Source organism: Candoia aspera, chromosome 2 (assembly GCF_035149785.1).
Source record: "Candoia aspera isolate rCanAsp1 chromosome 2, rCanAsp1.hap2, whole genome shotgun sequence".
Classification (NCBI taxonomy): domain Eukaryota; kingdom Metazoa; phylum Chordata; class Lepidosauria; order Squamata; family Boidae; genus Candoia; species Candoia aspera.
The window spans coordinates 146186244-146212778 of NC_086154.1; the positions used below are offsets into that span (position 1 = coordinate 146186244).

Consider the following 26535-nt stretch of genomic DNA (forward strand, 5'->3'; position numbering starts at 1 on the left):
AAAAGAATGAGAGACTTGTGGTCTCTCAGGACTCTTTTATTGTGGCGTCATAGGTAAGACTGCAGTGCTGTAATGTCAACACAGAACCCTCATTAGCTTTAATGCAGCACGCTGGTGTGGCGTCTGTGCCTCTTGAAATGACGGGTGTAGCGAAGCGGAATAAACTCATGAATCGGTCAGAACTCTTTAAAATCCTCAAATAACCATCGTGAGCTCTGGAGGAAAGTTGGAAAGTAAGGCGAAAAATAAAGTATTGAACGTTCAGACTGCATGTTTTAAAAGGGAAGAGAAAGGTGAGGGTGGTGGTATTGGGCCTGATGAAGCAGAGCAATTCTGGGTATGTCTGCTCAGAAGTAAGTCTTCCTAAATCCAGTGGGATTTCACCTGGTATTGTCACCGCAGTTCCAGATTGCAGTTGCTCCTAAAAAATTTTGCCAAGGAAAGCTTATTTTGAGTCTTCTTTGATGCCTTTCCACAAACAGAAGTAGCAGCATTTATTCAGACAGGCTTTTAGCTGATGGACTGATCTGTAAATACAGACACAGATCCAAATGTTGTGTCTCTGGATGGGAAGGAACAAGCTTTTCTAACCTTTCCTTTCTCTTATAGTCCTAAAGCTCTCTAAATATTGCACAAACAATTGTGAGGTCCTGCTAAATGGGATAGGGAGCCTGAGGAGAAAGTGGGATCCTTAAAAATTCAGCAGAGACACCTTCTATCAGCATTCCTCCACTCTGCCTTGTTTTTAGAGATCCTTCCTTCTCCATTGGAGTACATCCCATTCAGTGGGTTCGTTCAGCATCTCTATAATATTTTAAAGGAAATACTGCTGTTGGGACAAAGGGCAGGGAATCTGCTTCCACCAGTTGCATGCATCTAAATCTGGATCTAACTCATGATTAAATAGGTTGCAAGCGGCTTTAATGGCTTAATTTGTGATATTTTATCATATTTGTATTTTTGCTGATAAGTGGTTTTGAGCACTGTTTGATGGAAAGACAGCATACAAATTGAATATACAAAGTAATAATTTATGTCAACATGAATATTTGTTTATCTATTGTGGTAGATAACTCTTGAAACCTGTGTGACCAAGGTCAGGTAGGATACATTGTACAACTTTCCATTCAGATGACTCCTGCAGAGGACATTGGACAAGCTGAAGTATGCGAGGAATTGGACCGTGTTATCCTCCACCTTTTTGATGCTCTGGAAATGCTCCAGACCAAGAGAGAAGCTTTTAATAGCTTGGTGGAGCAGGTGAGAACATGGCACATAAGACCTAGGTAGAGGCCAAGGGCATGTGGCCAAATGATAGGCTTACCTTCCCTTTCCCCAGCTGTTGCTGCAACTGGGCAGAGCTGTTGATTCCTTTTTGGAAACTGTGTCCCAGAGTCTGCCTTTGTCTTCCAAGTGTCAGGAAATCTAGAAAGAGTTCATTCTCTTTTCATGATGACTAAGAATTCTGGCAGTTGTCACTGTTTGCATTGAGAGGTATCTGGTCAGAAAGACTGCTCTAAGGCATGTTTTTGATTTTGCCTCTCCAGGGTTGGTTCTCACTCTCCAAATCTCGCTATGCCATGGGGAACAAATCTGTCTCTACCCTGCAGTATGGACACCAGATGACTCCACTTATTCGGATAGAAACTAGGTGAGTGGGAAGATAGTTGGCTTTTTGGCAAGAAGGAAAATCCTATGGTGGGAGGTAGAGGCAGCAGCTGCATCCATACATTGTGCTAAACCAAAATATGGTTGCTTTGCTTTTGGTTTAGTTGTATGGACACAGTCATTGTGCTTAATGAGCTATGGTTTATGGCCTAATATGCTGTGTAAACTCAGTCACACCATGATTATTATAATGTGTGAATCTTGTCTTTGAGAGAACAGAGGTATTAGAAAGTTCTGTAGGTTTTCATGTTAGGTGCTGAAGATTTCCAGTTTCATTGCTTTCCTCTCTCTATTAACTGACACACCCACTAAATGGATATTTGTGTTAAAATGGATATAAGTAGCTAGCCAGTATAATGACCTTGTGTCCTGCTCCCAGATCAAACGTTCCCAGAACATCTGATCTGACTCGCATGCATGAATGGAGTCAACACGTGTTGCGACTTGCGAGTCAGTAGAAGTGGGAGGGGGACAAGCCAGGAGTGTGAAAGCCTCTTGTTTGGACTATCTCTGGCATCCAAGGTCAACCGGCAGAGCCGTTGCAGACATCTGCATAGAACTGAATGGACTGGCACGGAAAGGAGGGCTGCATACCCAAGACGGGGGAGGGGGTTGAATTCATTGGACTGTTTAACTTGGGGAAAGCGCAGGAACTTCTATTCGCAACTTTTTCCCTGTACTGCACACTACACTCCATTAAAGAGATTTCTACTTAATCACGTATGAATCAAATTTAATGGTAAGCTGAGTAGGCAGTCATCACACCTTGAATGAAAGGAAGAAATAACTGGGTGCTTTTGCCCTTGCCCTTTTTTTCTTTTTCTAAAGTAGTTACAGATGGTGTCCATTCTATGTTCTTTTTATTGGAACCTTCCTGCAAATATTTAGTCTCCGAGTGCTGTTATTTTCATTGCCACATAACAGGGGAATGATAGGAGTTAAGCACCTAGAGGGCATCAGATTGGGGAAGACTGCTCCATTCCATAATAGGTCTTCCATAACATCCAGGTCACACTAATAATCCCAGGAATGGTTAACCCATCTTCCTCTGTAAGAAGGGACAGCTTCCCTTGGCTGTATTCAATCAAAGTTTAATCATGAGAGCTTTATGTCCTGTAAGGTTGCAGCCAATTGAAAGAGACTTTGCCATGGATCATCTGGATTGCTTTGTTGACAAAGTCAGCCCTGGAAGATTGTTATGTTTCTTTGATTTTGGGATGAGGACTGGAGAAAGCTAGATTCAAATCCCCATTCCATGTGGAAAACTCTTTGGGTAACCTTGAGCCAATAGTTCTCTCATAACCTGACCTACATCACAGTGTTGTTCTGGGAATAATGTTGATAGGGCCAGGTATGATGTGCACCTGTGGAAGAAGAGAGGGCTAAAACTGCAGTAAATAGTTGGCCATGTAAATGATCTCTGTCTCATACAGAGAGCCCCAAATAATGATTATCGCCATTGCCTATTCCTTGGAAGTGAATTAGTTTCAGGCTATGTGCTCAATCTTGCATCTGGCTCTCTCTTTGCTCCATCTAGCAAGAGAGAAGATGGGCAGACTGAGTTTCAGGTGATCACAGAAGATGCTTCCCAAAGAAAGGATGAAAGCCCAGCTGTTGTGGAGGAGATTGGCCCCAGTGAACAAGGTAAGGGAGCAAAACCCCACAAGACTTTGGAGCCCACTTGATCAGAACTCATAAGAAACTGCAATCATGTTGCCAAGGTCTGATGTGGAGGTCTTCTTTCCCTGCCAGGTGGGTATTAAAAACTTCTTTTGGTTATAACAACAGCAATAATAGTAATAGCAGAGATGTAACAATTTGGGAAAATAAACACTTACTGTACAGTAGAGACGCAAATCAGAAAACCTTTCTCCCTGGTAATAAGAGGAGTAGAATACAGCCATTCAAAGGAAGAATGCAAGGTAGCTATTGAAAATATCAGAAATCAGCCTCAATCTCTATTCTAAGATAGGGGTGGGACATGTTCAACTGAGCTTCCAGAAGGGCCTATAATAAGCATCCTGGGAATTGTAGTTCAGCAGTATCTGTTTCCTTGCTTCCTAGTCTCCTTCTATTGAAGGTACTGTTCAATTGCTTTTAGTTCTACGACGGCGAAAAGGTCCAGGAAAAGCAGAGGATGTGGCCCAACCCCAGAATACAGCCTCCCCGCCTGCAGAGATCTTAGGCCACCAAAACCCCCTGAACTGGTTTGGCATCCTTGTGCCTCAAAGCCTCCGACAAGCTCAGAAGACTTTCCGAGAAGGTGAGGAAAATGGCAGCTGTGATAGTCACGTTGAACTTCGTCTGCACTTCTGTCCCCTTCTGATTCTCTGTCTAAAGATCTAAGAAAAAATATTTCCACGCAGCCACTGTTTCCATTTCTTGTGTGAAAGCCAGCACTTGGGCAGCAGAACCACCAACTGGGGGAGTCACTCTGTGGCCAAATTCCGTTCATGTTATGGTGGTCACCATCTGAGGAATCAGACTAAATTTCTGATACTAAAGTTGCTATCCTGTGGTATTTCCTAGATGCCAGTAAGGTCATCACTCCAGATCTGTAACTTTGTTGTAAACAGAAGGCAGAGCTGAGATTGATAGACAGTTTAATTATATACCACAGGTACCAATAAGAACTTGGTTGGCATTGCAGCCCTGTGATTTTTGCACTCTTTAGATCAGGGCTGCCTGGGGAATTCTGGGAGTTGAAGTCCACACATATTAAAGCTGCCAAGGTTGAGAAACACTGCCCTAGATTGTCACTTTCACAAGCAGATGGATATAGTGCGTTGAGATGAGCTTTTACTAACCTAGAGATCTTCACTTAGCCCCCATTCATAAAACAGCTTTTTCCAACCAAAATGCCCCACAGATAAATGAGGACTTCAGCTCCTGGAATTCCCAGTTAGTGCTTGGCAACATGGAAGTTGGGAGTTCCATCATATCTGGAAGCAATCCAAGTTAAGGACAGAGTAGAATGGACTTTCTTTTTTAAAAAACACTACTATCTTTAGATTTGCCTGTTAATAACTGCTTTTTCCATCTTGTCCTGCTTCAGGGATCCACCTGGCTGCAGAAATTGCCTCAATACAGAGTGAAATTGAGGCCACTCAAAATTATTACCAGTCACTGCTGGAAAAAAAACAAAAACTGGTAGCTGGCAAGAAGGAGTGCTCTACTTGATCAATAAGGAACATCTCTGTGCTAATACAAAAATACAAGGAGCATAGCTTATATTGACTGGAGCAATCTTGGAAATCTCCCTGTTTGTTCTGAACTCTTTTTTAAAATCTCTATGTAAAATGTAATTATTAATAACGGGCTTTGTAAGTTACAGGTGCACTTTAGAAAGATTTGTTTGCATGAAGGTAGAAATGGATGTATGTGTTTTGAAATACAGTATAGCTGGAAAACTTAGTCTAGTGTATATATTCTTCATCTTGCCTGTTTTTATTTCTCTGGGGTAGTATGTCTCTTAGAGAATTGAAATAGAAGTCTGATTTGTAGCTAGATTCTTACATGCCTTATATGCTTTGATCATAACAGAACTTTTCTATCATGTGACTCTTTTTCAAACCAGAAAAAGATTCACATGAGGCACAAGTTTTGATTATGATAATCTCTGGTGGCTTTTTCAAATTTGGCATCTTGAAGAAAACAAATGGAGGAAACCCCAGAGAAGTAGGTACCTATCTTGTCTAGCGTGGATGTGTGTCTCTTTAAGAAAAAGCTCAACAGTGAAACTAATGCAGGGTAAGGGTTTTAATTTCAGTACTATACAGTTAGTCCTCACTTAACAACCATTCATTTAGTGACCGTTCAGACTTACGATGGTGCTGAAAAAAACTACTTACGACCGATCCTCACACAACCGTCACAGTGTCCCTGCAGTCACATGATCACAATTTGGGCACTTTGCAACCAGTTTGCATTTATGACCACAGCAGTGTCATGTGGTCACACTATCACCATTTTTGACCTTCCTGGCCAGCTTGTGGCAAGCAAAATCACTGGGGAACTGCGTGATTTGCTTAATGACCACATGGTTCGCTTAATGGCCGCCACAAAAAATGTCATAAAATCGGGTCGAATTTGCTTAATGACCGCTTCACTTAGCAACCAAAATTCCAGTCCCAATTGTGGTCATTAAGCGAGGACTACCTGTATTTGCACTGTGCCTGTGGTGGTTGCTGATGTTCCAATTTCCTCTAAGAGCAAAGTCGTGATTTTGAAAATGAGCCTCAAAATCAATCCACACCTCTTAAAGTTGCTGAGATTGAGAGACACTGCACTAGAGGAACATTGGAAATTGCCTCAAACCTAATAAGGCTATAAATGAGTTGACTTCAAGCTAAATCAGTGTGCCGTTGAGTAAACCTGGTTGTCATCGCTCATTTAAAAGTCACTGCTTGCCTATTCTATTTTAGTAGGCAATTGGATTTGGGGGCTTCAGGTGGAGATCTTTCTTCTTATATCTGCTAGAGTAGCATAGCAAGGGAATACCTCAGACTGCAGAAAAGGGGTACACAGGTTAGCTCTAATGCTGGAAAGGAGCACTTCCCTTGTGGGGTTTGTTGTGATGAGCCGAAACATGCTGCGAGCGCCCCTGATGGGAGAAAAAGAAGACAGCCGCATCTGGCCGTTTTTTGCTGCTGCAGAATGTCTTTAAAAAAGACCTGGCTGACTCATGCCCACCCTTCACAGAGCACAAAAGTTTTGTATTTTTGAGCCTTAGTACAAATGGTCCAAAAAAAGTCTACCACCATCAAGCCTACTGTCCAAGCAAAAGAAAGAAGCAGACCAGAAAATGCTGAATGATGTCTTTGTGCAAGTTTAGTGGTTTTATAAAATTGCCAACTACCTAGGATTTTATTCCTGGGGGGTGAGCGAGAAGATAAAAATATAACCTGGTGCATCAGTGATGTTAACCAAAGCTACCAATTTTTTTTTAAAAAAAGGATAGTAATTGATGTAAGAAAATTAAAAGGCCTTTGTGAGAGAGGTGGATTTTGCTATTGCCTTCATAGAGCTGTTACTATAGCAGTCACTTGAGCAACCTTCTTGCTAGTTTCCTCCCATATGGTCTAGCGGTTAGGATTCCTGGTTTTCACCCAGGCGGCCCGGGTTCGACTCCCGGTATGGGAAGAAGAACTTTTTAAATATTTACGAATTGTCTACTGCGGAGACACGAGCATTACCAAAACAGCTGAAGCAACTTCTCTGTTTTTTGTAAGTGGACCAAGAACTAATGGAAAGCCAGTTTCATCCCTATACTCGGGACCCTAAAGGAAGTGAACCTCAGAAAAAGCTTGTTGGTGACCCTTTGTGTTAAAAAGAAATGTTTAGGAAGCGGACACATTATGCCGTTTTGTCTCTTTGTGGTTAACTTGCTCTCCGGAAGCTGAGATGAGGACACGAAAGCAAAAAGGAATCCATTTCCTTGGCAGGAAAGCGGCGGCGGGACCTCCCAAAGGCTATTCTGCAACCCGACTTGCACGTACATGTGCCGGGACCTTTAAAGGCGCACTTCCCTGGCCTTTCAATAGGGGTCGCTACGCCTTTAGAGCTTCTCTCAAAAAGTACCGCGATGCGGAAGGGGCGGGGGCGGATCGGGGAAGAAAAGGAAAGGTTTGCGCGCGACTTGCTCATGGTAAGGCTGATGGCCAGAGCGCGGAGCCTTAATAAAGGCAACCTAGCCTGCCATGGCACAAAAAGACCTCAATGATTACAATTTCCATCGTTCGCGTGGCTGTTCTTATGTAAAGTGGCCTCTGAGGTTCAATATGGGTTCCAATCTGTCGTGCAAATAAATTAATAAAAAATCCGAAGACGATGTTTAAATGCAGGATCCCCTCGCTTTCGGAGACCGAGCAGGGGCGAATGCAAGGGGGGAGGGAAGGGGAGGTAGGGGGGAGGGAAATTACATTTGGAGCCACCTCTGGGCTCGCTTCTTTAAGCACCCGCTTATTCGAAGTGGCCAAGTTGGGAGCAGCGTCTCTTCTCCGGCCTCAGCCATTTTTTCCCGGCTTGCAGCAATAGTGCGCACCCCCAGAAAGGGCTTCCTCTGCCTGGTTAGCACGGCTCAAGTGGAGGCCAGCCGGCCGACGCTTCCTGAGTCCGAAACTCCTTTGCTGCAGGAGCGAGAGCATCCACCCGCCCCCCTGCGCGGGTCGCTCGAGGTGACTGAGGGCATCGGGCGGCAGCGCAATTTACAAGCAGGGCCGTCCAAAAGCGGGCGCGCCTTTGTTCGAGGCGAACTTTGCCAAACCTAAGGGCCGGTATGTGAATCTGAAATGCCCTCCCTTCTCCTGCCTCTCGGAGTGAATTGGAGTCGCTCTCCTTCCTTGGAGAAGTTGCCCAGAGCCCATCCATTGATGTCACATCACTAGGCAATCATATACAGTACCGTAAAGCAGGGTAGACTCTGCATATCTAATCGCTGCCTCGCGTTTTTCTTTCTGCAGCAATGGACGGCCTGAAGAATTAATTCTTGCAAGTTGCTAGTGGTGGCAGAATTTAATCCGGAACATCAGACTGAACCTTTGGTGACTTAAGTAGGTTTTCGTGCTCTCCCATATGGTCTAGCGGTTAGGATTCCTGGTTTTCACCCAGGCGGCCCGGGTTCGACTCCCGGTATGGGAAAGTTGGAATTTTATAGTAAAGTTCTCTCAGAGTTTTCTCTTCCATGCGTAGATTCTTGAAAAGTGATCGCTCGGATTACCCCTTTCCCTTTGTAAAAAGACGAACTTTCACGCAGACTCGCTGTTTTTAAAATAAATGGGGCTTCCCATTTTTATATCCACAAGCTATGGCAGACACGTTATATGAAGCTGCTGGGAAGTCGACGACCTGGATATTTCTAGGAAATTAAATCACCTCCACGTTCCTTTTGCCCAGTGAACTATCAACTCTGTGTCTTCTTAAGGACCCTGCTCGTATTGAAAAGATATCAGTTTGGAATCTGATGCCCTGCTCTTTGTAACCAAGCAAGCTTGAAAGTTCAATGGGTTTTAATGGTTTTTATTAAGAGTAAGGGAAGAAACCTATCATAAGTAAAAGGCTGCTTTTCCCATACCGGGAGTCGAACCCGGGCCGCCTGGGTGAAAACCAGGAATCCTAACCGCTAGACCATATGGGAGAAGACACTAAATTATTTCCTGTAACCTAGGTTGATGTTGTAGTGGCTACTATTTGCTCTCATTTTCAACGTACGGTAAAGAGGTTTCGGTTTTTAAATGACAAAGTATACAGTATTTTTAAATTAGAAAAGAATTTCGCAATAGAATTCCTAAAAATAAAAACGAAGGAGGGTAAAAAAAGTAATATCCTTCCCATACCGGGAGTCGAACCCGGGCCGCCTGGGTGAAAACCAGGAATCCTAACCGCTAGACCATATGGGAGAGGCACAGAAAAATGATCTAGGCAGCGGTGGTCCAATCTAAGCCACAACAATCGTTTCTGCCACCTATGGGTGTATGTAGGAATTGCAGCCGCCATCCTTCAAAATCCAACCGCCTTAGCATAAACTTGTTGGAAGTTCTGATGGCTTTGAGTAGAAAAGTGGGAGACTGACATTTTAAACATTAATATACACATGTCTGGAAATTCAAACGCCAAGCCTAATTAAAATGTGCAAAGAAAAATAGGGATTTTTTAAAAAATGTCTTTCCCTGATTTGGGAAGCAGGAAATGCTCTTGCCATTGAAAACCTAGCACACACTTCACCTCCCGTCCACCAAAATTTTCTCGAGCTGTAGCGACGACTTTCCCCAGAATTTGCCTTGAACTGTCTCGCTTCATTGGCAAGAAATAGTTGAGATTTAGCAGAGGTAACGCCCTGATATAAGGCGAACTATTCTACTCCCGATTTGAACTCTTACTCGAAATCTCCTATATTGAAACGAAGCTCGAATTAAGGCAGAATGTATCATGTACCCTACGGCACCTGTCTTTTCCTTCTCAGTTTCACTCCCTACTCCACCAATTCCTTTAGAGTAAAATTAAGATAACATTATTGGTTCCACGAAATATTCTTCCTCGAATGCAGTGTTTTTCAACCTCAGCAACTTTAAGGTGTGGACTTCAACACCAGAATTCCCCAGTCAGCAATTAAACGCGTGCGTAAAAGTGCGTTTAAACCTGCCTCATTCAATTTTGCACCTACATCGTGACATATAAGTCCCCCCGTACACGTGCGTACGCTGCTATACTCGCACACATCGCTTTGCTCGTACAGACGTCGTTGCCCATGCACAAAATGCATGTACACGATTTCTACGGGCAGACCTCAGACCTTTGCCTGAGATTAAAAGTCCTCATCTTTTGCAAGCTTATCTTCTGCACGAATTGCAAAAAAATGATCTCCCCCCCCCTTTTTTTTTGCACCAGCTGCAAAAGAGTTTATTCTTCCCTCTTCCTACCGAAAGCTACAAAAACAGAGGGCACAGCTCTTCAAGGGTCACCATGGCAACAGCAGCCGGAAGGCTTCCAGCAGCAGCCGGAAGTTATCTCCGCCGGAATTTTTTCCCATGCATTGCCCAATCCAAGTAGTCGAGGATGCTCGGCTTCTGCCAGGAAGTGATCCGAATTTGATGGACAGGTGCCAAGGCTTATCGGAGCGGGAGGCAGGGCTTTAAGGGGCAGCTGGGTCCCGATGCTGCTGCTAGGGCTCTTGGGTGAGGGTATAATGAAGGGGCTGGGAGAGTAGAATGGAAGGAAAGGTGATGGAGCGATGGAGACGGGAAGGGAGGGCAGAAATATTTGGGTGGGTCTCAGGGTAGTGGGGATGAGGGAGAAGCATGGCCAGGAATGCTATGGGGCAGAAGGAAACCTGGGAATATCCAAAGAGTAGGCTTGTAGGGGTCGGAGATGTGATGGATGTGAATCATTCTTGGATAGCAAGAAAGGGAGACTGAGGAATGGCTGCCGATGAGCACGTATTCCTTGGTCCCCACTTACAAATCTTCAAGGGATTGTGTGTACTCGCATGGGAAGCCAACCATGGGGTGGCACAGATCTTACTGCCTATGCACCTTATCAGGAATCTAGGGGAAGCAGGAACATGGGAGCAACAACAGGTTGCAAGCAGTAATATATTAACTAATGGGGTGGACATTCGCAATATTTAGAGCTGAAATCAGTGCAACTAGGGAGCAAGTTATCAAATTGTAGAGGGACAAGGAATGATAGGATGTTAGTGATTAGAGGAATAAAAGCAAAAAAGACAGGAAACAATTGAGCTGGAGAGGAAGTGATTTCAGGGGGACAAAGAGGAAGGGATAGGACATCAAGCACAGCTCTTGTGGATAAGCATGCAGGATGGTTGGGAAAGCAGGAGTGAAGGGGGAGAAATGGCAGATCACAAGGTGAGAAGGAGAACAAAAGGATCCAGAGATTCATCCCTCTGTATCCCTTACCCCCTCTGCTTTCCCACAGAGACAGTGGGGACGATGGGGCTGGTGGCTTGCAGAGGGAACTGAGCCTCTGCCTGTGAAGAGGCTTCAACTGTATGCCCCCCTCCTCCCCCATCATGGAGCCCTTGAAGGAGCGGGCTGGGTGGTGCGCAGGGTACCTGGGGGAGGAGGCGCTGGCTGAAATGAGACCTTTGCTGCACGAGAATGCTGGCCAGGTGAGTGTCAGGGAGGCCACCCACTGGGCCTCCCTCCTTATTACCCGTCTTCTGCATCTTTCCCTTGTGTGCACTCATGATGACCCAAACTCTGTTCTCCAAGCCCAAATTACATTTATTTAAGAATGTAAAAATGGTTTTGCTGGGCTGAAGTTTCGAGAAAGGCCTGAACTCAAAGCTGAAACTATCACTTCTGGCCGGGGCAGCACTTGCTACTAATTTTTCTGTCTGGCTTCTGAATCAACTCAGCCTCAGTTCCATTATTTGGTCTCCTGCTTGTCTTCCAACAATAGCATTACAAACCCCATATCCAGCAGCTCAGATGAAAAACTAGCATGTCCCGAGTAGTGGACTGCAAGCTACCAAATAGAGCCTGAAGATTTATTTATTTTATTTTTATTTTATTTTTTTATCCCGCCTTTATTATTTTTATAAATAACTCGAGGTGGCGAACATACCTAATACTCCTTCCTCCTCCAATTTTCCCCACAACAACAACCTTGTGAGGTGAGTTGGGCTGAGAGAGAGGAATTGGCCCAAGGCCACCCAGCCGGCTTTCATGCCTAAGGCGGGACTAGAACTCACAGACTCCTGGTTTCTAGCCTGTTGCCTTAACTACTGGACCAAACTGACTCTGAAGATAGAGCCTGAAGATGATTCTCTGTGCTCTGAGTTGAATGGCTGGTTCAAAGGGTAGACCCTCCAGGCCAAATCTAAACCAATTAGAAGGTCAAGGCAGTGATTCTTTGAAGGAGGAAGTTCTTTATCTTATTTCTAGGCCTATCCTTTACCCCTTGCACCAAGAGGGAAGGGACACTGAACCTCTCTGCCTAATCTATTAGCAGAGTACTATATAGCATAAAAGGGAAATGTTATTCCTCGTTTCCCTTCATTCCTTTTATCTCCCCTCACACTATCTCTCTTTCTCTAGAATTCCATTGTTCAGTGTGTGCATCTTCTTTTTCAGGATGGTATTGAAATGAAGGTTGAGCCCACAGGTTGGGGATCAGATGATCCAGAGTTAGAGGAGGAAGATATTGGTCCAGATCCTGTGCGGGTCTTGATGTTGCCACTTCAGGCCCAGCATGCCATGGAGAAGATGGAGGAATTTGTTTTGAAGGCAAGTTACACAAAGCCACTAAATTAAGCCTTCTTAGGTGCCACCCCCTTTGCCACTACATTCTTCTCCAGCAGTCAACTCTTGAATGAGCCCTACTGATTCTGAGGCAAGCCAATATGTCACAGCAGTACTCCAGGAAGCATCATTATGACTTCAGCTGCTGACCAACGTCCTTCTCTTTCTCAGCTTTTCCAGGCAGGGAAAAATAAACCCCTTTGCCAAGTGATTGGAAGTGGGAGAGCCATAAGATTTTCATCATTTATCTTGGGGAAGAGAGTCTCCTCTCTGCCATGACAACCCCTGAGCCAGCTTCTGGACAGGTTCATAGAAGGGCAAGGCCATGTGGCCACATTACCCAGAACCAGGGAGACCAGAAGGAGCAAAACTGGAAATGCTGTGGACCCACTCTCCTGACATGCAACTCAATTACCCAGCTGAGTTCCCTTCAGGTTCACATCTGAGGGAGGCCATGGGAAGGAAAGATAAGGCAGCACGAAGAGCAAAAGGCTATATCTCCAAAGATCTGGAGGTGGACTTCTGCCGGATTAAGGCAAGTGAGAAGTAAGAAAAGTTAGGAATAGTCTCCCCATCGATCAGCATTGTCCTCTGTTTTTGTAAGCTATGTCCAGCCTACTTTTGAAATTGAGAAAACTCTAGCATGTAAAATATCTTATCTGGGGCTCTCAGAAATTCATACCAAATTCAAAGCAGCCTTATTACTTTTTTGTCTTGATAGCCATCAGTGGTATCCTCAAGCCAGAGCTTTAGAGCAGAAATCCACGCTACCATTCCACAGAGTAAGTAAGGGGTCACCAAAATGCAAAAGGGCTGGCTTATCACATTTTAAAGTAATATATATTACTATGTAAGAGCCCCCTTCTCAAATAATATTATAACATCCAGGGTCTAGAGTTCTTCACTGCATCACCTGATATTGTGGCTCAGCAATGACCAGCTTTCAGAAGGCCAGCAAGTGAGTTTGTGATAGAAGGATGATCAGCATTTCAGAGGAAAGCCGATAATTTATTCATTAAAAAACAAGGAAGTTTTGCTTTTGCTTTGCTTTGTTTTGTTTACATCTAAAGGGTCATGCAGATGATGACAGGTGAAGTCTCTTACTCCTACCCATTTCTTTTCTTTTTCCAGGAACGAACTGCCACCTTAGTTCATTTTTGGTATTTGTGTTGAAAGAAAATACTAGGGGAAGGGGAAAGGAAAGAGGAAAGAAGAGAATTCCCCCTTACCCTTTTATTTCTTTCTTCTATCCTTCCACCTGCTTTATTCCTCAATGGGAAGACTTGTTATTAACAGTTTCCCATTACCTCTATTGAATTTGGTATGATAGAATTAGAACTTGAGATGCTGTCATTATCCTATATCCATTTACCTGGATATAAGCTTTATTAAATTCCCTTAGACTTCTGAGTAAAAGTGCCTCAGCACAGTGTGTCTCAAATGTTAGATGTAAAGATTAGATTAAAATCTCCATTTAACCATGAAGTTCCCAGAACCTATGTAAGGCCAGGGTTGGCAACATGGTGCTTGCAGGTATCCACAACACTATTAGATTGCACCCACTAAATGCCAAAATGGAATAATTGTTGTTGTTCTTTAAAACAGCTGTAATTTCTTGGGAAAATTACTTCTCAAAATATCTCCATGTTCTTGCATGAGATATAATAATTATAACAACAACAACAACATAATTCCTATTATTTTGATGCCTCTAAATGATGCAGTGGTACGCACTCCCAGGCTTGTCCCTGGGATAAGGCTTCTTGGTCAGTACACCATCCCAGCTTAGATGGTTATTTGATTTCATTGTCAGTATTTTGCAAACACCCCTTTTTATCTCTGTAGCTCTCTGCGTAATGGTCTGTGAGAATGTCCTTGAAAGACAGGAGGAAGAGACGAGGACTAGGCAACGGCCAGATAACAGGCAGGTGGAAGCCCACGGAAGGAATGGAGACATAGCAAACATCTCAGAAGAAACCCTCCTTAGTTTCTTAGGCTGTAAAGGAGAGAGGAAAGAGATGTGCTTTCAGATTTGCAAGATTCTGTTACTGTAGCCTTACAATAAAGGTAGTGTCAGAACTCATATTTGGTGCTTCTTGTCTGGACTACCTCGAAGGGCTCACATCAGTCTTGCAAGTCTGAAAGTACATCTCTCTTTCCTTGCCTTTACAGCCCAAGAAACTAGGAAGGTTCCCTTCTGAGGCATTTGCCACGTTCCCATTCCTTCTGTGGGCTCAGCTGCCTCTTATCTGACCATTGCCTAGTCCTCGACTCCTCCTCCTCCTCCTCCTCCTGTCTCTCAAGGACATTCTCACGGACCATCACACTCTGCCTTTTTAAAAAGTTTATGTGATCAGAACTGCCACATTTTTATGATAGAAGCTGTCTGATTTTAACAGGAAGAAATTACAGTAGCTTTCCCCATTGGAGGAACGCTTGTTTTCAACTAGGCATTCTCTCAAGATGGAAGGTAAATGCTGTCAGAAGCCGGGCAAGCTCTGCTCGCTTGCCTGTCTCCTGCGCCTAAAATGAGCAAGCAAAGCAGAAGGAATCATGATACCAAATACATTGTTAAAGGAGAGCCTGAAAGCAAGTGTTGACTCCTGCTGGGACTTAATCATCATCTTTAAAAATAAATAATTATATCTTGTCTTTCTTCCAAGAAGCTCAAGCCAAAAGACATGGCACTCTTAATTTCAGCTGGAAGATACCCACCACCCCTTTTCAAAATACAGGATCATGTAGAATGAGTGCATCTCTACCCTAAATACATATGCCCATGTAGTTCTTTTGGTTTGATTTACCTTGGGGGTGTGCAGCATTTTTCAAGATGAGGGCCACACTTTACCTCTGGCTGGCATGCTGGTGGCTGTGCATCAGAAAAAAAAAGCCAGGTCTAGGACAGTGCATTTAAACTAAAACAGATTTATTTTAAATTACATTCAATTAAATAAATACTTTTAATATAATTCATCCCTGGTGCATTGCACAATTCTCCTCCACTTTGGCATGAAAAATGGCAATTTGCTTGGAACTTTTGGAGGGCCCCTGGGACTACCTCCATCGAAATCTTTGGGGCCTTAGTTTGTGCAACTTTGCCCTAACTTCAAAGCACTTTGGAAACTTGCAAAGCATTTCCTCAACATTGCAACTCCCAAGTTTATAGGGAAGGAAGGCAAAAACCACTTCGGAACCTACTGATGTGAACACTAGAAAAATCTTTTTTAGAACACCGTTTCCCAGGTTGTTCTTTTATCATAAGTATACTATACACACAAGTGTACAAATGCACTCACTGTTTTGGTTTTCTCAGCTGCCAGGAGGAGGAGCAGGCAAGCTCCTTCTGAGACCCTCCTAGCCTCTCTTCTGCTGTTGTAGGTTTGGGAGGGTCGCTGGCGTGTCATGCCGTATGATGTGCTGCCTGACTGGCTGAAGGACAATGATTTTCTCCTGCATGGACATCGGCCACCCATGCCTTCTTTTCGCGCCTGTTTCCGCAGCATCTTCCGACTCCACACTGAGACTGGCAACATCTGGACCCATCTGCTTGGTCAGTCATGGGGCAGAGGATTGCATAGCTCTATAGACTGAGGGTGGGAAACAAACTGCATTCCATTGCGTCAACCTCTTTCCATTCTGTAATATAGGCACTTTTTCATTGTTTTTTAACAAAAAACTTGGCTAAAAGTCATGACTCTCCAGTGGTGTTTATTGACACCTGACATTAGTGTGATTTAGTGACTGACTGGATCATGGTTGGCCTGGTTTTGTGTTAGCATCTTATATGAACCAAGCACATTATATACCCTAGCAGGGTGTATAAAAGTAATGTATGGTTCTGGGGGCGAAATCCTGTGGTTTAGCATGGGATTGACAATAGTTTTGGCCTGGGGGTTGCCCTAGTTTGTGGGCTTTAAGTGATATGTCTTGTCCCTCCGTTTCCACCCTTATTTTTGCTAAAAATGACTGAAAATGATGTCTTCGGTCAGCAGTGAAAAGATCTTGGTGATATGAAGGAAAACATGGCCCTGTCCTAAGCCAAATTTCCTCCCCCATCTTCCTCTGTCCCTGCATAGTGATCACTAGGGGTGAAAGGAGATCAGAGTATAATTGAATTCCCTCTGTGCTTAAAAGATGAAGGAGGAAGAAGGCATTGGTCCTAGAAGTGTCCTCTTCTCTCCAGCCTTATTCCTTCACTCACTTAGAAGCCAAACCAAATTGCTCTTCCGCTGCCATAGAAGTAATTACAGGAATAGAGAAAGAAGTCTCCTTTCACATGAAGCAGGTACTCCTCTCTCATGGCTTCCTATTTATATTTAATCAATTGATTCTACTTCCCCACAAGGCTTTTTGATCCATGGATTGTATCATTATTGTGAGACTAAATGCAGCTAGTGGTCCAGTGTCTAGCTGGCAAAATTTTGCAGTAAGAAAACATGTCTGCAAAATTAAAAAGGAATTTAAAAGAATGGCTATATGAACTCTACATTGTGGAGATCTACATTTCTGCAGCCACCCCAATGATGATGGGGTCAGGGACTTCGAAGTTTACCCTTGGATGCCTTTTCACATAATCACACCTGCCCAATTTCTTGGGAACAGTGTACTCTTAGGCCTTAAAATCCTCTTTCAGTATGAGATGTCCAGCACCAAACGTGATCCAACACTGGACGATACTAGAAAGTCTCTCCAACTACCAGGAGCAAGGCAATTCAGTTGGCCTGATATTGTTCTCCTTGACCCGTCTTTTGTAATACTTAGATTCTGGGGCTTATGTGTGAGTGGGTGGGTGTCTCTGCTCTAAACAAGAGAGAAGGTCCTGCAGTTTGAAAGACTACCTGTTATCCCAAACCAGGCTTACTGGCAACATGATCAGTGCAGGACTAACTCAGTGGCTGCCTCTTGAACTCTAAGGCAGCAGGCTAGGCCAGCTCTGGTCAAGTACCTGGTCTTTCCCCTCTCCTGGCTAACAGAGTAACACTTGTAGTTCTCTCTTTTTTAAAAAAATAATTTTATTGAAGTTTTTAATAAACATAGTAAAAACTAATACAAACTAAACTAGAGGAAAAAAGAAAAAGAAAAGTTCAGAAGGTGCAGAAAAAAGGAAAAACAAAAGCAGAAAAAAAATAGAGGAGAAAAGAAAAAGACAATAAAGAAGAGGCTTCCAACCTTCATCATACCAAGCATAAGCTAATATAGTAAATTTTCACCCTTTTTAAAGTTACAAATAAAAAAAAACCTCTTCTCCCCATAGCCTAACTTTTATCTATACACAATCCAGAAATCATCTTTTCAGTCGTAGTTCAGCAAAAAGTTCATTAGAAGTTACTAGAAATATCAAACAAATACTTTATCCCTGGTCAAATAGTCCAACTTTATATTCCTTCTTTTTACTCTGCACAATCTTGACCTTTAAATCATTCCTGTGGCATTGGAGGAGTTGAACTTTCATCACTCTTTGGCATTTAAAAGGAGTCTTTAAAGCTTTCACCAGCCCTACTTTGTAAATCCCATAAAGAAGCATCATCCAGGATTTCTTGTCGTAGCTGTTCCACATCCAGATCCTTTTCTTGATTTCTCTTTTGTATTCCCATTTTGAGAAACTCAGCTTTATTGTCTTCCATGCCTTCAAACTATAATGTCTATATCAGGTAAAAGTTTTTTAAAGTTTTCCTCATCGTCTTCTAAACATTTATCTGCTGAAATCTGTATTTTAAAATATTAGTTATTAATATCACAGGCCATGTTTCAAAAACCTCTTTAAGATAAGAATAAGTTATAGCCAGCTTACTCAATTTAACTCTTTTCTGCCTGGTCCTTTAGTTCTCTCTAGTGTCCATTTGCAACCTTCATCAAGCCTCAGTTCCTAATATGGGTTTACAGTAGTTCCATTACAGTCATTTCCCATGAGTATATTATTTAATTATATACTTGTTTTTCAAATCTTACAGCAAAAATAACTAATATTCCAAATCTCTCTGGTCTCCCAATCTGTTTAAAACTTTCTTACATCAAAAAAAAATTTTTTTTTTGCTTGTTGCCAATTGCATTTCTCTCTTAAATCTCTGTTTAAAATTTCTTAACTCTGAAGAAGAAAGTAAAACTCACCAGGTGCCAAATTAAGCTCACCGTTTTGAAGGTCCCTAATATCCGTAAAGTGGTTAAATTGAACATTTCCAAATGTGATGAGAAAGTGAGTTCTAACTAGAAAGTAAGTGTCCTTATGAAAGGTTCCACCGCTGTTAAGAGCAAAGTTGTCCTCTCCCTCAACCCCTGGCGCTCAAACCCATGGGAGATCACTGTTTTATGGTCTCCTTACAAGGAGCTGCCATACAGAGCACTCATGGGTGATCTCCTGTTCTCCCCTTCTCCAGAGAGATTCGAAGGACCAGTCTACTTGCCAGTCTTTCATGCTTCACAACAGTTGTCGTCTCTGCTCGTACCCGAGACGTCTTCATTCAGCCATGACTCACACCAGAAGCTGCTTGTAGTTCTCCAGTCCCCTTTTCCCTCATTGATTCTCCCAACTTGAGAATGGCCTATGAAGTTCCTGAAATGGAGTCTCTTCCAGGGGTAGATTCAGAAAGGACCCCTGCAGTCCCTGCCAAGCCAGATGTGTCTCCTGTCTTTCCAAACATGTCCCAATGTTTGAATACATGCAGAAGCATTTATATATTGGTAACTTTCTTCCTTCTTCTTAGGGTTTCTCTTCTTCCTGGTTTTGGGCATTGGATATATGTTCAGTCCCAACATGAAATATGTGGCCCCCATCCAGGAGCGTGTGGTCTTTGGCATGTTTTTCTTAGGAGCCATCCTCTGCCTCTGTTTCTCCTGGCTATTCCATACAGTTTACTGCCACTCTGAGAAGGTTTCCCGCACCTTCTCCAAGTAAGTCGGTTTCTCCTCTCTCTCCATCCTCCCACAAACTTCTGGTGCATGTGACTAGCAGGCAAGAATTAGGAATCAAGATGTTTTCTCTCATAATGAAACTCTGGTGTGAGGACTTGGAGCATCTGAGGCAAATATCTTCTCTGGGTGATAACTGGGCAACAGTACTGTAAAAATTATACTGTATATATAAACCCATCAAGCCAAAGCAGATGGCCAATCAGGTACTGGGTTCTGGCAGATGTCTGGCTGTCTCCCCACCTTCCAACCTTTGTTTTTCTCCTGTTCTGTGCTACACAAGCAGCAAGTGCTGGAGGTGTATCAAGGCTCTGGTATGCAATTGTCTGGGCTGGCCTGCAGCACCACAACAGCTGACAGCGACCCAGAGTCCTGATGGGACCTCACAGCTGATGCTTCGCCATTTAAAACTTAATAAAATGCTATGCTCCAATTGAAGCTGTGTCTTGGAGCCATCTGATTCATTTTTGTGACAATGCCCCTGCAATGGTGTTCTTTAGAGCACTGTTAAATCAGTGTTTCTCAACCTCAGCAATGTTAATATCTGTGGACTTCAATTCCCAGAATTCTGGGAGTTGAAGTCCTCACATCTTACATCTTAATGTTTCTGAGGTTGAGAAACACTGCTGTAAGTGATTCCCAAGTAAGCCACAAAGTACATTCCCCATAAGACTCCAAGGTATGCTATGTGAGGGATATTTAGGGGATTTCAGTAGTGGCTCTCGCTGCTGTTAGAGGCCCTGTGGGTCCCTGCTGCTGTTGCTTTTCTCAGGGAAGTCCAACAGACAGCCCTTTTCCTCATGACTTCTCAAGCCAATTGAAAAGAACTATATTTGGTCTAGTGCAGTTTTTTACCTCCTGAGGACTTCCTGACTGTGTGGAGATGACAATTCCCAGGCAGCCAGGTCAAAGGCCATGCTAGGTGGGAATTTGAAGCCTTGCAGTCCCAACAAGGCTGGCATCATGGGCCACAAGCAGTGCAGGCCTGTGAAAAAGCCCTGGGCATTTGTGATACCCGCAGCGATTCCTTTCTTGTCTCTGGTTAGTGCTACAGAAGCCTGCAAAATCTGTGGGCAGGGATTATAGGGGGATCTATGGAGAATGCCTCTATTTTAGGAGGATGTGACAACCTCAGTTTCTAGTTCATGCAAGAGGGTTTCATTGTTCTCCTCAAAGCTAAGCCACAATAGTGTGGCAAAAACGTGTACCTTCCTTGTAGAATCTGGCAGGTAGGTACAATCCTTGCTATCCATGATGTCTGCACACATGCTTCCCATAACATGGATCATCTCAGTAGTATAACGAAGGCCAGAGGTCCTTCACAACATCCTGCCCACTCTGAGACTATAGAGATCTGCATTTTAGTAAAAGATGTTAAAGTTTTCTGTGTTTTAAACTTTGCACCAAGCCCTGCCCTCCACCTGATGTCTACTGATCACCCAACCCTGCTTTCTGTGGTACTTTCTGTACAGATTGGATTACTCTGGAATTGCTCTGCTCACCATGGGCAGTTTTGTTCCCTGGCTGTATTACTCATTCTACTGCTCACCACAACCCCAGCTCATCTACCTCATCATCATCTGTGTGCTGGGTATAACTGCCATCATGGTGTCGCAGTGGGACCACTTTGCCACGCCACAATATCGGGCAGTGAGGGCAGGTAACTATTCTTGATTTGACTGCATAGGTAGTCCTCATTCACCATAGGTTGTGTGGCGAATCCTACAAAAGACAGGGAATGCTGCTGCTTGCTTCCTAGACTTTCTGTTCTATTCCCTTTGTCCAGTCCTTCCTCCCCACTCTTCCCATGACAGTTCATGGTTTTGGCCACTGAACCCACACAATTTGCACTGGATTTCGGAGTCCCCTATTTCTATGCTTCTGGAAATCTCAGGGGTGCCAAGATTCCAAAACCTTCCTTGTGTTTTCAGATTGTCCCCTTTTCAGTACACAAACAACCCTCATAACTTGAGCATTGGAAACTGAGCTAGTTATTATATAATATACAGGAACTTGCCTAGCACAACACAACCTTCCCAAATCTAACATCCTCCAAATGTGATGGAACTCCAACATGAATAAGAAGTTGTGATCCCAGCACATCTGGAGGGAACCAGTTTGGGGAAGGCTGGCATACTGAGTTTTTAACATAAGAGATGCAGGAACAAGACAACTGGCATAATATGATGGCCAGTGCCAACATCAGTTCAGTACCAAAAGTTGTGTGTGCTTTTGGTTGCCTAATTCTGCAACAGATGCTCCTCCATTATCAACATTAAGACTCCAGTTTGGGGATTAAGACCTTACTAGCTGGATTGATGTTAAAGCCATGGAACTGTAATTCCAAGCCACATTCTCTTTCTTTTGTGGGCAGGTGTGTTCCTGGGCCTAGGGCTGAGTGGACTGGTGCCTACCCTCCATTTCATGATCACTGAAGGTTTTATCAAGGCCACAACAGTGGGACAGATTGGGTGGCTCTTCCTCATGGCAATCCTCTACATCCTGGGAGTGGGCTTGTATGCTGCCCGCATTCCTGAACGTTTCTTCCCGGGCAAGTGTGACATCTGGGTACGTATTTTGCAGTAACATATGGAAGAGAGACAGAGATATTTAAGGGCAAGCTGAAACTGAGAGTGACTGCTCCCTGAATCTTCATTTGACTTCCACATTATGTTCTCTCGGTGAAGGCCATAGCTTCGTTCTGTGGTAAAACTTGTTTTGCCATGCACAGATTTGACCCTTGATTTTGCCATGTCCAAAGTATCAGGAAGCAATTAAGATAAATCCTTTGCCTTGGCAAACTACGGAGGGCACACGCCAGATCAAATAAGGTAGGCAACCTTTTTGCAGCCAGGAGAAATGGCAACATGGCAACATTCCCAGAACTGGCAGAGTGACATTTTTGCCTCTCCCCATTTTTTTGATGTAAGGAAGCTTAAGGATGGCCTGCCCAGAGGATGTGACAGACTGCAATCCATAAAAGCAAGATGGAAAAAAAAACCCAACTCAGATATATACAAAATTAACATAATTAATGTATGTATGTATGTTGGCATGCAAGTATAAAAATTAGTGTAAAACACAGAGTAAGTGCTGAGAAACACTAAGATGAAACATTTATATGATCTCAAGAGAAATCAGAGTATCTGAGTACACTCAAGGCATGATCAGGCTAGGGACACTAAGTCATAAATCCTGAAGGCAGGAATGTTGGAAGGATCAATCCAAAACAAACATGCCACTACTGAGAAGGTCCTCTCTCACTTTTCAACTTAGCACATCTCTTTCCACTGTAAGATACTGAGGAGCATCCCCCAGCATATATTAATGTTCAAGGCAGGTATATACTAGGAGAAGCACTCCGTAAAGTATCAGGATCCAAATTGTTAACAGTCTTAGACCTCCTTGCTAAAACCTTGAAGTCCCCCTTTTTGGGGGGAGATGGGTGGTGACAGAAATGGGAATAATAAAATAAATAAATAAGTCCAGCTGGTGCATATAGGTAGCCAGTGTGATTATTTGGGGGGTTCCTGTTATGTGAAGTGTATTCTTCACTACAGCCTGATTGCTGCATTTTGCAACTACCAGTCACTTCCAAGAGCAGAAGCACACAGAGCCTATTGCAGTAATCTAAGTGGGGTCACCACAGCACGGTCGACTGAAGTCAGGGCAACATTGTCCAAAAAGGGTTGCAGCTGACCAGATGCATTCCAAGGCAGTGTACCTGTTCCTTTAGGAGAGAACTTCCCCATCCCAGCAGAGACCAACCCAGTTCCCAGGCCCAGACTTAGATGTGGGAGTAGTGGCCACCTTTTGCTGGTTATCGCAGTTCAGAAAGGAGTGAAACAAGGCTGTTTCTGGCCCCTCTTCTTTTCCATATGTATGTGAACTCAATAGTTACCAACCTAACCAAAGCAGAATTCCACCTCCAAAAGTTAACAATAGACAGCTGGCTATGCTTCTCTATGCTGATGATGCAGCCATTCTTTCCTTAACTCAGGGTGGCCTTAGAAGAAGTCTACAGGCTCTAGCAGGGAAGAAAAGTTGGGAAGAAAAGTTCACAATAAACTATTCCAAAACCAAAAGCGTGTTTTTTTCTGAAGGGATTTAGACATGACAAACCTCAGTGGTAGATGATAATAATATAGACCAAATTTCATCCTTGAAATATCCTGGCCTAATATTTCAACCCTCTACTATCTGGCACAAAAACTTGAAATGCATCTCTGACGAAGCCAACGGCATTAATGCCACTGTGGGCTTCTTTCACATAAAGGAGGCAAGAACATACCTACTGCCATAAAACTCTTCAACACCACATCCATCTGCTGGATGTTATTTGGCTCTCAGGCATATAACTTAAAGCCTCTAGATGTCGTCCAGTCCAGATTGCTAAGACTTCTGTTCTGAATGCCTTGTCCTGTATGACTGCAATGATTTCATGAGGTTTGCAGGAAGTATAGCCAGGTTGTGGTTTAGGGTTTTTACTGTTAAATCTTCTACTATAATGGGAAGTAAAATAACTGTGGCTTCAGTGCACATTTCTTTCTCATCTCCTCCTTTCCCCCTTCTTTCTGCATGCCCAGGGGGAGAGCAGGGCTAACCAGAGGTGCCCAAGCTGCAGAAGCCACAGCTACTTTGTTTTCTGTTTCCTTTGTGAATGGCAAGGACATGAAGAAATCTCATAATGCAGTGATCAGGGCCGCAACTAGGGTCTGTGTCACCCAGGGCAAACATGGATTCCGCGCCCATTTTGGCGCCCCCCCAGCACTCATTTTGATGCCCCACCAGTGCAGCGCCTGGTGCACATGCCCTGGTTGCCCCCCATAGTTGCGGCCCTGGTGGTGATGGTCAATGCAAGGAAGTCTGGGGTCCAATGCCTCTCTTTTCCTCTCTTTCTAGTTCCATTCCCACCAGATCTTCCACGTCTTGGTGGTCGCAGCTGCCTTTGTCCATCTCCACGGGGTCTCCCAGCTGCAGGCGTTCCGCTCATCACTGGGCGGCAGCTGCACGGAGAATACTGTGCTCTGATCCCTTTTGAGGCCCCAGTGACCACCTCTGCTGAATGAGGGCAGCCCTCCAGTCACCTTGCACACTGCTGGACATGGACCACGAGGGGCAGGGCCTCTCGTAAAGGGCACTGCACCAATCCTCTTTTTGAAAAACAATCTTTGTGTCCCAGGTCTTTTTTGCAGTGGGGGGCCCTGCTTTCCTCTGTTAGGGCAGCCCACGCATCAGTTTGTGTATGGTGTGCGTGAGCATATGGATTACACATGTGTGAATTGCCAGCAACTGGTGTAAAGCTAGAGAGATGGATGTCAGTAGGCATTTGGTCCCTTCAAACAGCTTAAAATGCAGGCTCAGGTGGGGATTTTTACAGAGCACGATGGATGCATATCTCCCATAGGCTAAGGAGATTTAAAAAAAAATGAATTAAGCATTCTCAGGTCTGTCCAAGCTGTGCATGTTTGCTCAGTTCAGTTTGTGAACTGGCGCCCTTTTAAGAGGAGGCTTATTTTCAGATGGGTGCCAAGGAAGCATGCTGTCTGCTGAAAGATACAACTGTTTTTTTCCCATCAAAAGTAAAAAGTGAGGGAGGAGACCACAAGGCAGGTCCAAGTGGCTTCGTTGCTGGAAAGCAATGGATTGCTTGCTTCTCTGCAGACTCAGATATCCTGTGAAAATGTAGGTAGTAAAGTCTAGGAGCTATGGGGGAGTACTGTCCAGACCAAAACCAGGGCATGGGTGACTTGCACACCTTATTTCCCTCCTGAGATAAAGATGGATGCAGCCGTGGGCCTGTGAGCCTCCCCCCACTACTCTGAGAGATTTGTGGCTGTCTACATGTTAGCCTTCCTGGGTTCTTACTCCAGTCAGAAGGCAGGGGTAGAGAAAGGGAAACTTTTTCGATCATGACTATATAGAGAGGTCAGGGGCTTTGACTGGAGAAGCCTGCATATTTTTACCATCAACTTACTAGCCTGGAAATTACAATAGCTCTTGTTCTTTAATCCCTGACAAATAGTTTTAAGGATAGGACACCTCTTAATAATAGGTTGTGTGTATACCTATTATTGTGTGCATGTGGTGAGGGGTCAGGTTTCTTCTTCTCCCCAAGAATCTAGATGACAGCAGATGAAATTCACCAGAACAGGACTCTCATTGATCCTCTGTCCATCGAAGGACCATCAGTCTGTTTGGTGTTTTGCTCCAGACTCCTCACACTTTTTTCTCTTGAAGATGAGGTGTAAAGGGAAAAACCAGTCACGTGTAACACAGAGTCCTCTTTCTTCACACATCCCTCCCTGCCACTAGAAGACCAAGGGGCTCTAACTTTCATCCTGGGCAGCACAATGATGCAACTTCTTGGGATGCTGTCAGTAGGGCTGCACACCAATCTTGAAGTTTGCAGGAGAGAAGCAAAGAAGAGCCTAGAATCTGATCCCAGCATTGAAAGTTCACTGAAACATGCTGCAGTCAAATCCAAAGCCCTGGACTCCAACATCAGCCAAGCCAATGCCTAGAGCACTCTAGGACATTCTTCCCTAACCTGGTTTCCTTCGGATTCTCAGTCTGCATAGCCAATGTGTCTGGAGGTGGCACCGGGTGCTGAAAGTCTGCTCTAGAGTAAAGTCTGCTCCACCCTCTCTCTCCTGCAGCACATGGTCCCTCTGAAGCATTTTAATAACTGTGAAGCACAAAGAATTAAGATGCTGAGGCAGGATGGGGAGGTCAGTTACTTGCTTATTAATTTATTGATAACATCTATAGATTAATCTAAGCAGTGCTTAGTACATTGGAGACGGTTCTATTTCTTTCACGATATAATGGAACCTGTGGATAAAAGAAACGGATGAAGAAAAAGAGGTCGGTCAGAAAGACGATCATCTGGATTCTTTTGTGAATCATCTGGTCTGACTGATATGAAAAGGTGAGGGGAAAAAAGAGTGGTATCTAAGATACGCCGTTATGCTTTGTTCTGAGTACAAAGCTGCTATATTCAGTCCAGAACCTGGCTAGCTTTGAAGGAGAGGGGCAACCAGGCTTAGACCCCTTTGTCATCACGGTACAATATCGAGAAGGTGTGGCACTTCCCTAGGCACAATGGAACGTGCTGGAAAGTGAGCCTGGAGACCATGCTTCCAAAGGAAGAGCTAAGGAGATAAGGTGATCATGTAACGGGTGCACAAATTTTGACCTG

The 26535-nt window shown here is 43.9% G+C and overlaps 2 protein-coding genes and 4 non-coding genes across 6 annotated transcripts; 4 read left to right on the forward strand and 2 right to left on the reverse strand.

Moving 5' to 3' along the window:
- The first annotated feature begins 1076 nt into the window (after positions 1–1076).
- Positions 1077–5082, forward strand: CCDC115 (coiled-coil domain containing 115). Its single transcript, XM_063294038.1, has 5 exons — positions 1077–1260; positions 1548–1651; positions 3206–3312; positions 3770–3931; positions 4724–5082. Exons 1-5 carry the CDS (start codon positions 1132–1134, stop codon positions 4846–4848), a joined length of 627 nt encoding a protein of 208 aa, XP_063150108.1. The 5' UTR covers positions 1077–1131; the 3' UTR covers positions 4849–5082.
- A 1656-nt stretch (positions 5083–6738) lies between these two features.
- On the forward strand, positions 6739–6810 carry TRNAE-UUC (transfer RNA glutamic acid (anticodon UUC)). The gene has a single exon. It is a non-coding gene; the product is annotated as a tRNA-Glu (tRNA).
- Positions 6811–8235: 1425 nt separating this feature from the next.
- Positions 8236–8307, forward strand: TRNAE-UUC (transfer RNA glutamic acid (anticodon UUC)). Its single transcript has one exon. It is a non-coding gene; the product is annotated as a tRNA-Glu (tRNA).
- Positions 8308–8731: 424 nt separating this feature from the next.
- Positions 8732–8803, reverse strand: TRNAE-UUC (transfer RNA glutamic acid (anticodon UUC)). Its single transcript has one exon. It is a non-coding gene; the product is annotated as a tRNA-Glu (tRNA).
- A 190-nt stretch (positions 8804–8993) lies between these two features.
- Positions 8994–9065, reverse strand: TRNAE-UUC (transfer RNA glutamic acid (anticodon UUC)). Its single transcript has one exon. It is a non-coding gene; the product is annotated as a tRNA-Glu (tRNA).
- Positions 9066–11106: 2041 nt separating this feature from the next.
- On the forward strand, positions 11107–24382 carry LOC134490768 (adiponectin receptor protein 1-like). Its single transcript, XM_063294039.1, has 7 exons — positions 11107–11293; positions 12261–12413; positions 15807–15978; positions 19130–19316; positions 20807–20994; positions 21709–21902; positions 24237–24382. Exons 1-7 carry the CDS (start codon positions 11174–11176, stop codon positions 24363–24365), a joined length of 1143 nt encoding a protein of 380 aa, XP_063150109.1. The 5' UTR covers positions 11107–11173; the 3' UTR covers positions 24366–24382.
- The last annotated feature ends 2153 nt before the right edge of the window (positions 24383–26535 follow it).